The 17,355-nt window shown below is 33.8% G+C and overlaps 2 protein-coding genes across 2 annotated transcripts; one reads left to right on the forward strand and one right to left on the reverse strand.

Annotated features, from left to right (window-relative positions):
- Positions 1–653: 653 nt before the first annotated feature.
- LOC139886180 (centromere/kinetochore protein zw10 homolog) lies at positions 654–6,412 on the forward strand. The gene is made up of 14 exons (XM_071869928.1): positions 654–1,260; positions 1,385–1,522; positions 1,607–1,780; positions 1,936–2,097; positions 2,240–2,467; positions 2,702–2,827; positions 4,081–4,173; positions 4,295–4,390; positions 4,901–5,026; positions 5,110–5,187; positions 5,266–5,424; positions 5,583–5,733; positions 5,906–5,988; positions 6,126–6,412. Exons 1-14 carry the CDS (start codon positions 706–708, stop codon positions 6,207–6,209), a joined length of 2,253 nt encoding a protein of 750 aa, XP_071726029.1. The 5' UTR covers positions 654–705; the 3' UTR covers positions 6,210–6,412.
- Positions 6,413–6,944: 532 nt separating this feature from the next.
- Positions 6,945–11,255, reverse strand: LOC139886181 (uncharacterized). Its single transcript, XM_071869929.1, has 5 exons — positions 10,984–11,255; positions 10,793–10,865; positions 10,374–10,438; positions 8,036–8,145; positions 6,945–7,375 (listed from the first exon to the last, which is right to left on the reverse strand). The coding sequence occupies exons 1-5, from the start codon at positions 11,095–11,097 to the stop codon at positions 7,150–7,152; spliced, it is 588 nt and encodes a 195-aa protein (XP_071726030.1). The 5' UTR covers positions 11,098–11,255; the 3' UTR covers positions 6,945–7,149.
- Positions 11,256–17,355: the final 6,100 nt, after the last annotated feature.

The following is a 17,355-nucleotide window of genomic DNA, read 5'->3' on the forward strand; positions in this document are numbered from 1 at the left end:
CATCGACATAATGTTGTTCGGGATTCCCTTGTTGATGTTTGTTATCGATCTGGGATTTCAGCGAGAAAGGAGGTTGACATTGGGTTGTCTGGAGGGAACGACAGGGCCCTCAGACCTGCAGATGTGTTACTTTATTCCTGGGATTGTGGTCGCGATGTTTGTGTTGACTTGACTGGGTCTTCTCCTTTAACACAGTCTGGGCTTTCTGTCTTTGTCCCTGGACGTGCTGTGGTTGATGCGGCTCGTCGGAAGCGGGTCAAGTACGAATCTAGCTGTCAGGCGATTGGTTATGGTTTCATTCCTTTCTCATTTTCTTCCCTTGGTTAATTAGAAAAGGATGCTGTTTCTTTGCTAAAGCGGGTTCAGAAGAGTTCGATGGCGCAAGATATTAGTGCCGGTGCTGCTGCTCATATTTTTACTAGGATAGGTTTTGCTATTGCTAGAGGTGTGGGGCCCAGATTGTCTCTAGGCTTCCCACTAATTTTTTTGTAAGTTTTAATACTTTAAGTTTATTATTATTATTATTATTATTATTATTATAATAATAATAATAATAATAATAATAATAATAATAATAATAATAATAATAATAATAATAATAATAATAATAATATAATATTTCTTTTATTTTAATTTCACAATTCGCAGACAAATACAGAATACAGCCTTCTTTTTGGCGATAACATCACCGGCGTTAAATAAAAAATGGACGTGCTGTTCAATTCAATCGACGTTCGTGATTTGCTCTCATCACACGATCTCGACGACTCATCACCACTATCTGCCCCCGATCTCCGTCTCCTAATCGACCGTCTTCAAGTCCGTTCACTCGACATTAAGTCGAAAGTCCAAAACTACATACACTCTCACAACCACGACTTCAATGCCTTATTTTCTCACTGTTCAGACGCCGTCGTTAACTCCGAAACACTTTCCGATCAAGTATCTGACCTAATCAGTCTCTTATCATCAGATCAGAAACCGATTGATGTCGAGATTAAGGAAACGGTTAATGAAATTAGGGCAAAACGTATTCAATCGAAAGAGAAGAAAGACACATTACGATTAGTTAATGTAGTGCTGAAATTAAGTGAGATGTTGAGTGTTGTGGAGAGTGATTTGATCGCCGGAAATGTTGTTGAAGCTGCGGTGGCGGTTACCGAATTGAAAGTGGCGTTACGTGTGGACGATTGTAGCGATGATCGAGAGCCAATCGTGTTTGGTTTGTTACGAAAGCATTGGAGAGATTGTTTTGAGCAGGTAGAATTTGTATTATTATAACCGAAATTTTGAAATTTTAGTGTTATTTTATGAATTCTATAGATATAGATGATATTGTTGCGAGTAAATTGATCTGCATTTGTTGATGTTTTTGACTGTGTAGATACAAGAATTGTTAGTTAAGTTTATTGAGAATGCAGTGAGATTCGATCACCAGTCCAATGCGGTTTTTGTAAAGAATAAGGTGGCTCTGAATGATATGAAAGGTGTTGAGCTATGTACTGTGCTGAAAGCAATGGATGTAAGTTTATAGCTTGGTTTAATTAGTCTGTCTCTTATCATTTTAGTGGATCAGTTTGTTTAATTTTGTTATATTTGTGTTTAGGTGGTTGGTATTCTAGATTATGGACTTGCTAAAGTAGCAGACTTGATGACTAGAAACGTTATAGCTCCTGCAATACGATCCGGTTCTCATAGGTTTTCTGTAGTCGAACAAAAACTAGATTCAGGAGAAATTGCTGATGTGGCATTGAGGATAACTTCACCATCGAATCCTCAGGTAATTCACCGAGTGCCACTAGTTTCCTTTACATGTGTGTGTGTTATGCTTCGCATCCTACATTGCTTTCATCGGTTTATATTCTTACACTGCAAGGATCCAAGTTGTGTTGAAAGATAAACTTATGTTAGTTTCTTCTTACTTTATGTTTGTAGGTTGAGACCATGGATGCTGAGACTATTTATTCAGGGATTAGTGTTGTCGTTCAATTTATCTTCAATTATATTTGCTTTAAAAATCCTTCGTGGATGCAATTGTTTGGAAGATTGACATGGCCCCAGATGTCAGAATCGATTATTACCAACTTTCTCTCCAAGGTTTGTTTCTTTCTACGTCTTTACGTAATGAGCTTTTAGACATATCATGTTACAATATCTGCATGGAGCGTATTTAAAATAATCATATGTACAAGTATATGCATATCATGTATAGTCTCACCTTCAATGTTTTTGATGCCAGATTGTTCCTAACGATGCTTCCAAACTTGCTGAATTTCAAACGACTCGACAACTCACGTCTGAATTTGAAACATCACTAAAAGAAATTATGTTCATCTCTTCTGGCAAAGATGAAAGGTTGAGTAATTTTGCAGACAACGTTGAAGTTCATTTTGCAGCGAGGAAGAAGGTTGAGATACTTGCAACAGCCAGGGATCTTCTTCTACATTCAGATTTTAAACTTCCTAAGGTGAGGTTACTTCAATTATTTGTACATTATCAATGTCAATCCTTCATTTTTGTCTTTATATTTGTTCTTTTTGCTTAAACAAAATCTTGAGAACCATGCACACACAATGGATATCCATGTTAACTGCTGGCCCTGCCCAAAAGCTTGAGCATTCATGAGATATGACAGATATTTAACACTTGTTTCGTTCATTATTGTTGTATAAAAGTTGACTAAATGACAGTTTTTTCACAGGATTATTCAGGGAAAAGTTCAAAAGGTAATAATGGTAGTAGTGTGGACTTGCTTTTTTCATCTGAGAAGTGTGTCATATCTGAAGCAGCTTCTCAGCTAATGGAAGTTGTGCATCAAACACTCAAGGTGGGTAATATTATACAAATTTCTGAAAGATGCTAATTAATGTTTAAGCACCTTGTTGATATAATTATGCCTGGCAAAACAAACCCAAAACCTAAAAAAATAGGTCCATTGGGTCAAAACTTTAGGGTCCAGGTGGGTCTGAATATATAAAGAATAAGAAATCTAATGGGTCCAGAAGTGAACTATTTATATCACAAGAAAAAAGTGATGGGTCCAATGTTTTGGTCTGTTTGGGTCCATAAGTCCATAACACAAAATCACAGATCTTTTACTCCGTATTAAAAATCATCTCTATCGCTTTTCACTAGTCGCTACTCTAGGGTTTATGTTCAATATGTATAAACTTTAAATTTGTTAGTATTGTTCGCTGATCTTGAAATCAATAATTCAATAATAAAATTAATATAACAAAGACAATGGGATGGATCAAAGAGTTACAGGTCACATCAAAAACCACCTGCAGATATGCACACCACTCTCGAACATTGGAGTACAACACTCAACATAACTGACTTTTTGGTTGATCATGGAAAAACATAACTGACCCTTTGAGAGTCAAATTGAGACAGATTCGACCAAATATGCATGTAAACGCTGGAATACATAACCAAATATGAAACTAACTATGGTCTATGGGTGACAAGTGCTGAACATGTAAATTGAGCTATAACTTCGTGACATTTTCGAATTTAGAAAATGATTCTTGACTATCAAAATCAAAGCATTCGTCTGTTAAAAAACAGCACCATGTTGGATTCTGCATAGGTATGCCTTTTATTTTGTTTTGAATATTTCCGTTTTAGTTAAAAGAAGCCAAATTTGGAATGAAAAAACTTAGATGAGTTTTTTACGATATATGGATGTACATAACCACAATGTGACATCATATATTGCTGACCCTCTTCTAATATCTGAAACCAATATTTGCATTCATTTACTGTATATTTGCAGCCTCTATTATTTGTAGTTAAATATTTTTGTTTAAATAAATATTTATGTATCTATTATATGTAGTTAAATATAATTTTTTTTTTTAAATTGGGTCTCGACCCAACTCAAGCCGGAAAATGGGTCTCGACCTGACCCAACCCGCTTTAGACCCGTTTGACTCGTTACATTTTTCGACCCTTTTAGACCTGACCCGTTTGGACCTAAACCCATTCTGACCCGACCCCAATTGCCAGGCATAGATATAATATATAAGTATTTACGCTTTTCTTAAGCATATTTTTTTATAAAATGTGATTTTGCAGGACGTTTGCTTGTCATCTGCTACAGTGGCATTAGAGTTCTACCATGCTGCTAGGGATGCATTGCTTCTGTATGAAGCTGTTATTCCTGTCAAGGTTAGTGCCGAAGACAACAGTCTTTAGCATTGTATTCTTTGAAATGTGCAAATTAACCTTATATCTAACTTGATATTAGCAAGTACATTTGTCTTATAGTCTCTCATTTTGCCATATGAAGCTAGAAAGACAGCTGGATGGTATCAACCAGGTTGCTGTTTTAATTCATAACGATTGTCTATTCCTATCTCAGGAGATTCTCGGCCTTGCATTTGAGGTATGAATACATGGTTCTCACCCATTTCGTCTTTTGGCTAAGGTTATGTATTATGGGCTTCAGTTTAGTATACAAGTTACACACTAACTTCTTGCAGTTATGGGCTGAACACCTGAATCATGAACTTTGTTAACATTTTCTTGCTTGGTTGCTTCTTGAATAAGATGAAAATTGAGAAAACTGATGTATTATCAACATATATGGCTTATTTGTTGTTTTACGGGGTAGCTGTTTGTGCTGCACAATCAATTTAGAAGATTACTTAAGAAATTATGTTAACCTTCTTGTGCTTAGATACTTCTTGGATGTTCTCAGTCAATTACATTAAATCTTTGTTATGGAGGGCTACACATTGGGTGTTAAAGATAACTAAATAAAATAAGCTATGTAGATCTTGCATCTAGAAATATGATGTTCATCCTTTTATTAAGTGTATCACAACATGTACTTTTTTTTGCTTGACATTGCTTGGTTGACTTTTATGATTCTTTTTCCATTTTATAATTTCAGTACCAGTCAGACTTTCCAACTTCCATGAAGAAGGCGGTGTTTGTTGATTTGGGTATAAGATACAAGTTAATGGCAGAAGAGATATTACAAAGACAAATACAGCTTGTCAAGCATAATTTGATGGAGGTAATAATTTTTTAGTTATAATAACATCTCTCTTGTTTTAAAAGGTTTGAAGTAATGATTATTACTGTGAAAAACGTCACCAGGCCATCGATGGTGCAGATGGATTTCAGAATACCCATCAACCAAAGCGTAATGAATCTGCTAAATTCAGTATCGATCAGGTAAAAATCAGCGAATCCTTCCTTGTTCAAACGCGATGTTTTAAAATTGCTCTTCTCACATTTTAACAAAGTGTACAGGTAGCTTTTATCCTTGAGAAAGTGCACATAATATGGGAGCCATTGTTGCTACCCTTGACATACAAGAAAAGTATGTGCGCTGTGTTAGAGGCTGTATGTTCTAGAATGACCAAAGACATACTCCAGTTAGATGACATTGCAGCCGAAGAAACGTTACAGGTACATGTTGTAAAAGTTATCAAATTTATATGATTTTTGTGGGCGCAAGTTAAGTGTGTTTTTGCAAGATAGAATTTAGAAAGTTTTTGGTTAAGTATATGCTAGTAGCAGAAAAACCCATCCACAAACTTGTACTGATACATGATAGTTTTGTTCAGATTCAAAGGTTAATTCATATGCTCCTGGAAAATCTTTCGTCTTTATTGGAGTCGTTGGTTGCTATTAATCGAAATACAAAACCACAAGAGGCATCATCACACTCTATTGATGATCTCATACCGTCACTCCCTCGACTACGGATATTGGCAGGTAAGATAATAATTTGTATTGTAATCTAGACTGTCACATATTAAACAGTCTGTTTTTACCAACAACTAAGTGTATACGAAGTCATTGAAACATTCATTAAGTGTTATTGCATTGCATTTTGTTTTATAAAGCATTCTCTTAGTCAAAAATATATATATACAATTCTCAACAGATATGTTGGACATGCCTCTGAAGTCAATTACTGCATCTTGGGAAAGTGGTGAGTTGGCCAACTGTGGTTATACTTCATCTGAGGTACTTACTATAATATCTTTATTACTACTCAAAAGTTACTTTATCAAATGCATTTGTATTTGTATCTTATAGTTGTGTTGATGGTTGGTTTTGGTATCATTGCTGTTGAGTAAACTTTGCGCGCATAAATCTTGCAGGTGAAAGACTTTATCAGAGCAATATTTACAGATTCACCCCTACGGAAAGAATGCTTATGGAGAGTTGAAAATATTAGGTTTTAGGAGAATCATACTGAGTTTTTGACGCATAGTGTCGTAGTCTGCCTGGAAAATGGCCCGAATATAACTAACAAATAAAGAAATGTAGTTAGTCTCTAATGTGAATACTACATACCCCTCCTGTTGTATCATAATTAGACTTTTTTTTTGTTGTCATATCTAGTGTATCAATTTACCTTTTGTCGCAAGTTTATGATTCACTATATATTCGGTTGATTTAATTTTGTGCCATAAGCAGTTTTACAAGGTTCGGGTTCTTAGGCTTTCTAGGCAATGCGCGTTACAAAGACTGGTTTGGCAAATCCAGATTTGATATGGTTGTGAACTTTAGCTACTACCTGATGTAGCACTTAAATTAAGAATGAAAAGACACTGATTGAACTTTTTTCACATGCAAACTTAGAGACGTGTTAACATGTGACAAATACTATTTTGTTCCACAATATCTTGTGTTATGATATGAACCAACCCCCTGTTATTTTATAGGCAATGTTTTTTCTGTTCCTTCGAAAATTCTGCTAAAACACTTGAACATCTTCAAATGGCCATATGGGTGATAATCCACACACCAACGTATTTTAGCCATACACTGATACACACCAAAGTTAATTTAAAGTTGTGTTATATAGCACTTTAACGCACATTTAGTAGCATCAATATTTACACACCTACTAGGCTTTAGCCTTTAGGCTAATGAAAAGAAAGGAAAATCAAATAGACTTCAGTTCTACTCATTTCAACTTTTGTGGGGCAAGCAAGAGTTTTAGTAAGGGACATTACTTGTAATATTATTTTTCTAAATCTAGCAAAACTTTTATTAAACCTTAATTTCAAGGTTAAATAATAATGATAATGTTTAAGACTTCAAATAGATAGATGAACCCTATCCAAAACTCTGATCGAGCATATACAAGTACACTAATATCGTAATCATCTCAGAATTTCAAGCGGCCTTTGCCTCCGGGTGATTATGCGCCATCGGGGTCGGTCTTGCGACAGTTTCAGGTTCTTTGACCGTAGCATTAGAATTCTTTAATCGCGTTAAAATCGGGCGCTTCAGGAACCTCAAATGCCATCTTTTTGGTTTAACTTGCCCTAACAATTTCATCTGTTCCCTTTTGAACTTGCGATTTGCATACCATCGCCCACCTCTCCAACCAAATCCGTACCTGCATATTCCAACCATGTTTTGATAATGATGGAAATTAGAGGTGGCACTTTCAACCCAACAATATGTAACTAGACAAATCAGATTTTGTAACTAGATAACGAGTCAAACAGTGAGCTAAAAAAACAAAAGATTATACAATTTAAACAGCTCAATATTAGCATAGCATGTTCAAATACACACAACGATTGTTATTTCAATAGTACAGCTTTGTACAGCACACTTCTTACATTAACAAGCTCAAAAGGATAAAATCGTCAAATACATAATGGGCAAAACGACTCAACTTGACCAGTTTGACCGGCACATAAAAACAGACGTTTTGACATGAGCCCATTTTGACCTGTTACCCGACCCACTCGACAAACCATTTTTCAAGCCTCTACTGAACATGAGAAGGAAACCATCATTTACCAAAAGGAGGTGCATCATTCCTAATACAAAGAACAGGTGTTTAACTGACCCTATACAGCTATACACATGTGATTTCTTAAGCTATATGTCAGAGTTAAAAGGGTTTAGTGTTTAGACAAGTTTACTTCGATTTAATCATTGAAGAATCTGACATGATTTTAGTAGTTTAGATGTATAACTTATGTTATAAATTCGGAACATGCAAGTGTGCAACCTATAAAAAAGTATTATAGAAAAATTTACATACCCGACGACCAAAGAGACCCCGGCAGTAGCAATACAGGCTGCGGCATTAGAAGTTCCAGTGCCAACCAGCTTTTGAAATTCCTTACCTTCGAGATCATAATTCTTTTTCATCTGCAAGTAGAAATGCATAAATCAGATACTTATATCTGGAACAATTTAAGTAAACATAAGACTGATTCTAATTTTGATATTTCATGGTTCAAATAATCAGACATGATGGGTTACTACAAGAAAATCGTTTAAAGGTAGATGTTTAACTGCATTGCCATCGTTAACTTCAGTTTTGATTCTGATTCTTAAAGTTGCAACAATCACTTGTAAAATTCACAACCAAACACCCCGTGAGAGATTTGTAGAGAGTTATATATATATATATATATAGACACCTGAAAAGTCGAAGTTGACTTGCTGAAGCTGTGACAAAATTGACTACTTTGAAAGGAATCGTAAAATTGTCTTTGCTAATAAATGATAAAGAATTCGACGCGGGTACGTGTTAAACTACGACTTTGGTTTCGAGAGTTTTTCAGGTACAAGACTTTGGGTAATGCTAGATGTGAGATATATATGTAGAGAGTTATATATATATATATATATATATATATATATATATATATATATATATATATATATATATATATATATATATAGGGGCAGGATCAATGGGGAAGTAACCAATCGGGGGAAGCAAATTTTTTTTTTTTTTCGTTTTTTTTTTGAAAATTTTTTTTTCCGGCATCAAGATCACACGAAAATATGAACATTTAGAAGAGACACTTCGTGATGAATGTTATTATTTAGGCGGGAAAACGATCGACAAAAATAATATTCAAGATAATATTGTTCGTGAAGAATATGAACGTTTTTTTCCATGTTTTGTGAAGTAAAATTTAGCCCGATTTAGAGTTTAGGGTTTATTCCATAAACCCAAAACACCAAACCCTAAACCCTAAACTCTAAACCGTTCATGTTAAAAACTCAATCTAAATCCTAAATCTAAACCCTAAATTTCTAAACCCTAATATCTAAACCCTATAAACCCTAATATCTAAACCCCAATAGCTAAAACCTCAAAATACGCTCGAAAAACACGATAATTGTTATATATTACTTCTTCGAGCGTTTTCCCGCCAAAATAAAAACATTTATCACAAAGTGTCTCTACTAAATGTTCATATTTTCATCCCATCTATAATGTTCGTGAACAAAGTTTTTTCAAAAAACGAAAAAAAAAAAAGTTTTTGCTTCCCCCGAATGGTTACTTCCCTCTTGATCCTACCACTATATATATATATATATATATATATATATATATAGTGGTAGGATCAAGAGGGAAGTAACCAATCGGTCGGGGCAAAAATTTTTTTTTTTTTTTTCGTTTTTTGAAAAAACTTTGTTCACGAACATTATAGATGGGATGAAAATATGAACATTTAGTAGAGACACTTTGTGATAAATGTTTTTATTTTGACGGGAAAACGCTCGAAGAAGTAATATATAACAATTATCGTGTTTTTCGAGCGTATGTTGAGGTTTTAGCTATTGGGGTTTAGATATTAGGGTTTATAGGGTTTAGAAATTTAGGGTTTAGGGTTTAGATTTAGGATTTAGATTGAGTTTTTAACACGAACGGTTTAGGGTTTAGGGTTTGGTGTTTTGGGTTTATTCTTTTAGATTTAGGATTTAGATTGAGTTTTTTAACACGAACGGTTTAGAGTTTAGGGTTTGGTGTTTTGGGTTTATGGAATAAACCCAAAACACCAAACCCTAAACCTTAAACCCTAAACTCTAAATCGGGCTAAATTTTACATCACAAAACATGAAAAAAAAATGTTTATATTCTTCACGAACAATATTATCTTGAATGTTATTTGTGTCGATCGTTTTCCCGCCTAAATAATAACATTCATCACGAAGTGTCTCTTCTAAATGTTCATATTTTCGTGTGATCTTGATGCCGGAAAAAAAAATTCCAAAAAAAACGAAAAAAAAAAAAATTTGCTTCCCCCTGCTTCCCCCGATTGGTTACTTCCCCATTGATCCTATATATATATATATATATATATATATATATATATATATATATATATATATATATATATATAGTTCAAAGCATTGTTATGTGTACCTAAAAATGTATACCTAAATCCATGCCTAGTTCATCCATCGGTTGATATGCAAAATCCAATAATTATCCCATCATACATTCACCAATCACCTTTAAAAATCTACTAATCATGTTAATAGGCACACATAAAGACACATTTTAGGAATAAGTAACACTTCTCTGTATTAAAATGCATAGATTTTGTAGCAAGAGATATAAAAAGAAAACTAACAGCATTCTCGATAGAATCAAGCCTTCGTTCAACTTTTGTTTCATGAAGGTGGCGTAATGTATAACCTGCACCAATTGTCATACATCACTATTTTATTTAAGAAGTTCAATATCTTCATAAATCATCTAATTCAGAATCTTATTTATTTTAATACTCTTATGTTTCAATATTGTTTTCAATTTACAACGATCATAACCCAGAAAACACGACGCTCAACAGCACAATCAAAAAGCAAACGATCATAAACCGCCCGAATTTTTCAATAATTTCCCAACGCCAAGACCACATAGGTTAATATAATGTAAAATACACATTTTCCACACATTTTAATTATTTAGATGACTAATTAGAAACTAATTACATAGATAACTAATTAGAACACTTTTTAAAAAAATTAAAAAAGAGTAACGTAAAAATACCAGCCCAGGCAGTGCCAATAGATGCAACAGAAGTTAAAATTGTAAACACAATTTTATGTCTCTCAAATGTATCCTACAAAACAAAAGCATCAAACATGAAAGGGTAAATATACATGAAGACAATTAGATATACATATGAAACCCTAATTACTGCAAAATCACATATTATATTTAGATAAAAAAAAGGGTACCTTGGTTGATAAGAAAGTATCTTCAACCGCTGACCATGAATTTGAAATCTTTTTTCTGATCTGAGGAACTGAAAAACGCCTTATAACAGAGGAACCCCTCCTTAAACCCTGCATAATGATTAACCTAAATGAAAGGATTCAAACTATATTGGGTTTCAGTGGTTTTTAAAGTGAAATTATTATAGTGGTAAGATTTTAGGTTTTGGGTTTTGATCTCTATCCGTCTTTTGTTCTCCAGATAAAAGGTTTGCGTTGTATTTTTCAGCCATGTTATTTACTCCACAATTTTATTTCTTATTTTTAAGGAGTATTTTTGTTTTTATAAGTCAAAACAACTTTTTATGAATAAAAGAGAATGCTAGATATATTTAAGTCAACAATACCATATTTAAGCTTACAATCTTCTTTATTTAATTAATTATAAAATAAAATACAAATATTTCATTTTAATATTGATTTTCCTTGCATATGATTTTATAATATTAATATTTATTCATTTTAATATTGATTTTCCTTGGATAATTTTAATATTAAAGTATGGGACACTTTGACCAACATAGCCCAATCTGAGTATGTACCATCACCTAGGTAATATCATCTCTCGTAGTAACACTCGTTTACATTAAATGGTGAATGTAGAGCAGTGTCATCCTTTATAGTATTGAACAACGCTGAATAATTTAAAACATTAATGTCATTTCTTGCACATGCAATATCAAAGAATGCATGTCATATCCACAAATCTTGAAATGTGACTCCTTCAAGCATAATTTACTAGCCTTTTTATTTTATCACCCCTAGTATACTTTCCTTGTCACGCAACATGACAATTCATCCACTCCTAATGCGTACAGTCAATACTACCAAATATAACCATTAAACCATGTTTTTTTGCATGAAAATTATAAAGGCAAGCAATATCTTCAGCAGCTGGTATTCACAAATACTCTAGCAAATAAATGAAATACGCATTTGCATCTAGACAGTCAGCGGGCGTTTTCTCACCCAATTTGTAGGTATTCGTCAAACAAATCGGGAGTAGTTCCATGTGCCATTTGATGTATGACGGATGTGTACTTTTGTAGTGAAATGTCCCGTTCTTATTGATTAAAAACGTTCCATATTAATTGATTTCGTTGCGAGGTTTTGACCTCTATATGAGACGTTTTTCAAAGACTGCATTCATTTTTAAAACAACCCATAACCTTTATTTCATAAATAAAAGTTTAAAAAGCTTTACGTAGATTATCAAATAATGATAATCTAAAATATCCTGTTTACACACGACCATTACATAATGGTTTACAATACAAATATGTTACATCGAAATCAGTTTCTTGAATGCAGTTTTTACACAATATCATACAAACATGGACTCCAAATCTTGTCCTTATTTTAGTATGCAACAGCGGAAGCTCTTAGTATTCACCTGAGAATAAACATGCTTTAAACGTCAACAAAAATGTTGGTGAGTTATAGGTTTAACCTATATATATCAAATCGTAACAATAGATCACAAGATTTCATATTTCAATACACATCCCATACATAGAGAAAAAAATATTCATATGGTGAACACCTGGTAACCGACATTAACAAGATGCATATATATAAGAATATCCCCATCATTCCGGGACACCCTTCGGATATGATATAAATTTCGAAGTACTAAAGCATCCGGTACTTTGGATGGGGTTTGTTAGGCCCAATAGATCTATCTTTAGGATTCGCGTCAATTAGGGTGTCTGTTCCCTAATTCTTAGATTACCAGACTTAATAAAAAGGGGCATATTCGATTTCGATAATTTAACCATAGAATGTAGTTTCACGTACTTGTGTCTATTTTGTAAATCATTTATAAAACCTGCATGTATTCTCATCCCAAAAATATTAGATTTTAAAAGTGGGACTATAACTCACTTTCACAGATTTTTACTTCGTCGGGAAGTAAGACTTGGCCACTGGTTGATTCACGAACCTATAACAATATATACATATATATCAAAGTATGTTTAAAATATATTTACAACACTTTTAATATATTTTGATGTTTTAAGTTTATTAAGTCAGCTGTCCTCGTTAGTAACCTACAACTAGTTGTCCACAGTTAGATGTACAGAAATAAATCGATAAATATTATCTTGAATCAATCCACGACCCAGTGTATACGTATCTCAGTATTGATCACAACTCAAACTATATATATTTTGGAATCAACCTCAACCCTGTATAGCTAACTCCAACATTCACATATAGAGTGTCTATGGTTGTTCCGAAATATATATAGATGTGTCGACATGATAGGTCGAAACATTGTATACGTGTCTATGGTATCTCAAGATTACATAATATACAATACAAGTTGATTAAGTTATGGTTGGAATAGATTTGTTACCAATTTTCACGTAGCTAAAATGAGAAAAATTATCCAATCTTGTTTTACCCATAACTTCTTCATTTTAAATCCGTTTTGAGTGAATCAAATTGCTATGGTTTCATATTGAACTATATTTTATGAATCTAAACAGAAAAAGTATAGGTTTATAGTCGGAAAAATAAGTTACAAGTCGTTTTTGTAAAGGTAGTCATTTCAGTCGAAAGAACGACGTCTAGATGACCATTTTAGAAAACATACTTCCACTTTGAGTTTAACCATAATTTTTGGATATAGTTTCATGTTCATAATAAAAATCATTTTCTCAGAATAACAACTTTTAAATCAAAGTTTATCATAGTTTTTAATTAAATAACCCAAAACAGCCCGCGGTGTTACTACGACGGTGTAAATCCGGTTTTACGGTGTTTTTCGTATTTCCAGGTTTTAAATCATTAAGTTAGCATATCATATAGATATAGAACATGTGTGTAGTTAATTTTAAAAGTCAAGTTAGAAGGATTAACTTTTGTTTGCGAACAAGTTTAGAATTAACTAAACTATGTTCTAGTGATTACGAGTTTAAACCTTCGAATAAGATAGTTTTATATATATGAATCGAATGATGTTATGAACATCATTACTACCTCAAGTTTAGTAGGTAAACCTACTGGAAGTGACAAGAAATGATATAGCTTCAAAGGATCTTGGATGGTTTGAAAGTTCTTGAAGTAGGATCATGACACAAAAACAAGTTCAAGTAAGATTTTTACTCGAATTAAGATAGTTTATAGTTATAGAAATTGAATCAAAGTTTGAATATGAATATTACCTTGAATAATAAAGATAACCTACTGTATATAACAAAGGTTTCTTGATCTTAGATGATTACTTGGAATGGATTAGAAAGCTTGGAAGTAAATTAGTAAACATGAAGGGATTTTTGAAGTGTTCTTGAAGTGTTCTTCCTATGATGATTATAGCTTGATTCTTGAAGTGATTTTTGATAAAGATGATGATTAACTACTGGAAAAATACGTTCATAATAGTGTGTGTGTGTGTTGAGAGAGAATTAGAAAGAGAATTGGAAGTGAAATGGAGTGAATGATGAGTGGTAATTGGTGAGTGGTGAGTGGGGTTAAAAGGAGTTCTAGTTAGTTGACTAGCTCATGGTAGAAGTTAAAATTGATTAGTCATACATGACATAATCAAGAGTGGAATCCCATGCTAGGTCCTATTGGTATATACTCATAGTAAGTACGTTTTGAAGCTGTGTATAATACGGGTAAGAATACGACTAGAATTCTTGATGAAAGAAAAGAATGGAAAAGTAACTGTAACCATTTTCGTTAAGTATGAGTGTTTTGATATATGTCTTGAAGTCTTCCAAAAGTATTTTAATACATCTAAATACACTACATGTATATACATTTTAACTGAGTCGTTAAGTCATCGTTAGTCGTTACATGTAAGTGTTGTTTTGAAACCTTTAAGTTAACGATCTCAATTAATGTTGTTAACCCATTGTTTATTATATCTAATGAGATGTTAAATTATTATATTATCATGATATTATGATATATTAATATATCTTAATATGATATATATACATTTAAATGTCGTTACAACGATAATCGTTACATATATGTCTCGTTTCGAAATCCTTAAGTTAGTAGTCTTGTTTATATGTATATAACTCATTGTTAATATACTTACGGAGATACTTACTTATCATAATCTCATGTTAACCATATGTATATCCATATATATATATCGTCATGTCGTTTTTACAAGTTTTAACGTTCGTGAATCGCCGGTCAACTTGGGTGGTCAATTGTCTATATGAAACATATTTCAATTAATCAAGTCTTAACAAGTTTGATTGCTTAACATGTTGGAAACATTTAATCATGTAAATATCAATCTCAATTAATATATATAAACATGGAAAAGTTCGGGTCACTACAATACCTACCCGTTAAATAAATTTCGTCCCGAAATTTTAAGCTGTTGAAGGTGTTGACGAATCTTCTGGAAATAGATGCGGGTATTTCTTCTTCATCTGATCTTCACGCTCTCAGGTGAACTCGGGTCCTCTACGAGCATTCCATCGAACTTTAACAATTGGTATCTTGTTTTGCTTAAGTCTTTTAACCTCACGATCCATTATTTCGACGGGTTCTTCGATGAATTGGAGTTTTTCGTTGATTTGGATTTCATCTAATGGAATAGTGAGATCTTCTTTAGCAAAACATTTCTTCAAATTCGAGACGTGGAAAGTGTTATGTACAGCCGCGAGTTGTTGAGGTAACTCAAGTCGGTAAGCTACTAGTCCGACACGATCAATAATCTTGAATGGTCCAATATACCTTGGATTTAATTTCCCTCGTTTACCAAATCGAACAACGCCTTTCCAAGGTGCAACTTTAAGCATGACCATCTCTCCAATTTCAAATTCTATATCTTTTCTTTTAATGTCAGCGTAGCTCTTTTGTCGACTTTGGGCGGTTTTCAACCGTTGTTGAATTTGGATGATCTTCTCGGTAGTTTCTTGTATAATCTCCGGACCCGTAATCTGTCTATCCCCCACTTCACTCCAACAAATCGGAGACCTGCACTTTCTACCATAAAGTGCTTCAAACGGCGCCATCTCAATGCTTGAATGGTAGCTGTTGTTGTAGGAAAATTCTGCTAATGGTAGATGTCGATCCCAACTGTTTCCGAAATCAATAACACATGCTCGTAGCATGTCTTCAAGCGTTTGTATCGTCCTTTCGCTCTGCCCATCAGTTTGTGGATGATAGGTAGTACTCATGTCTAGACGAGTTCCTAATGCGTGCTGTAATGTCTGCCAGAATCTTGAAATAAATCTGCCATCCCTATCAGAGATAATAGAGATTGGTATTCCATGTCTAGAGACGACTTCCTTCAAATACAGTCGTGCTAACTTCTCCACCTTGTCATCTTCTCTTATTGGCAGGAAATGTGCTGATTTGGTGAGACGATCAACTATTACCCAAATAGTATCAAAACTACTTGCAGTCCTTGGCAATTTAGTGATGAAATCCATGGTAATGTTTTCCCATTTCCATTCCGGGATTTCGGGTTGTTGAAGTAGACCTGATGGTTTCTGATGCTCAGCTTTGACCTTAGAACACGTCAAACATTCTCCTACGTATTTAGCAACATCGGCTTTCATACCCGGCCACCAAAAATATTTCCTGAGATCCTTGTACATCTTCCCCGTTCCAGGATGTATTGAGTATCTGGTTTTATGAGCTTCTCTAAGTACCATTTCTCTCATATCTCCAAATTTTGGTACCCAAATCCTTTCAGCCCTATACCGGGTTCCGTCTTCCCGAATATTAAGATGTTTCTCCGATCCTTTGGGTATTTCATCCTTTAAATTTTCCTCTTTTAAAACTCCTTGTTGCGCCTCCTTTATTTGAGTAGTAAGGTTATTATGAATCATTATATTCATAGATTTTACTCGAATGGGTTCTCTGTCCTTCCTGCTCAAGGCATCGGCTACCATATTTGCCTTTCCCGGGTGGTAACGAATCTCAAAGTTGTAATCATTCAATAATTCAATCCACCTACGCTGCCTCATATTCAGTTGTTTCTGATTAAATATGTGTTGAAGACTTTTGTGGTCGGTATATATAATACTTTTGACCCCATATAAGTAGTGCCTCCAAGTCTTTAATGCAAAAACAACCGCGCCTAATTCTAAATCATGCGTCGTATAATTTTGTTCGTGAATCTTCAATTGTCTAGACGCATAAGCAATCACCTTCATTCGTTGCATTAATACACAACCGAGACCTTGCTTTGATGCGTCACAATAAATCAAAAAATCATCATTCCCTTCAGGCAATGACAATATAGGTGCTGTAGTTAGATTTTTCTTCAATAACTGAAACGCTTTCTCTTGTTCATCATTCCATTCAAATTTCTTCCCTTTATGCGTTAATGCAGTCAAGGGTTTTGCTATTCTG

Source organism: Rutidosis leptorrhynchoides, chromosome 1 (genome assembly GCF_046630445.1).
Source record: "Rutidosis leptorrhynchoides isolate AG116_Rl617_1_P2 chromosome 1, CSIRO_AGI_Rlap_v1, whole genome shotgun sequence".
In the NCBI taxonomy this organism is placed as follows: domain Eukaryota; kingdom Viridiplantae; phylum Streptophyta; class Magnoliopsida; order Asterales; family Asteraceae; genus Rutidosis; species Rutidosis leptorrhynchoides.

What these genes read in the sequence shown, in the direction of transcription:
- LOC139886180 (XM_071869928.1), top strand. Translation starts at nt 706, where the DNA reads ATGGACGTGCTGTTCAATTCAATCGACGTTCGTGATTTGCTCTCATCA. An exon ending in TTGTGCATCAAACACTCAAG is followed by an intron (nt 2,828 to 4,080) that starts GTGGGTAATATT and finishes GTGATTTTGCAG; the next exon opens with GACGTTTGCTTGTCATCTGC. An exon ending in TTCTCGGCCTTGCATTTGAG is followed by an intron (nt 4,391 to 4,900) that starts GTATGAATACAT and finishes TTATAATTTCAG; the next exon opens with TACCAGTCAGACTTTCCAAC.
- LOC139886181 (XM_071869929.1), bottom strand. Translation starts at nt 11,097, where the DNA reads ATGCAGGGTTTAAGGAGGGGTTCCTCTGTTATAAGGCGTTTTTCAGTT. An exon ending in ATACTTTCTTATCAACCAAG is followed by an intron (nt 10,866 to 10,983) that starts GTACCCTTTTTT and finishes TTTGTTTTGTAG; the next exon opens with GATACATTTGAGAGACATAA. An exon ending in GGGGTCTCTTTGGTCGTCGG is followed by an intron (nt 7,376 to 8,035) that starts GTATGTAAATTT and finishes TGGAATATGCAG; the next exon opens with GTACGGATTTGGTTGGAGAG.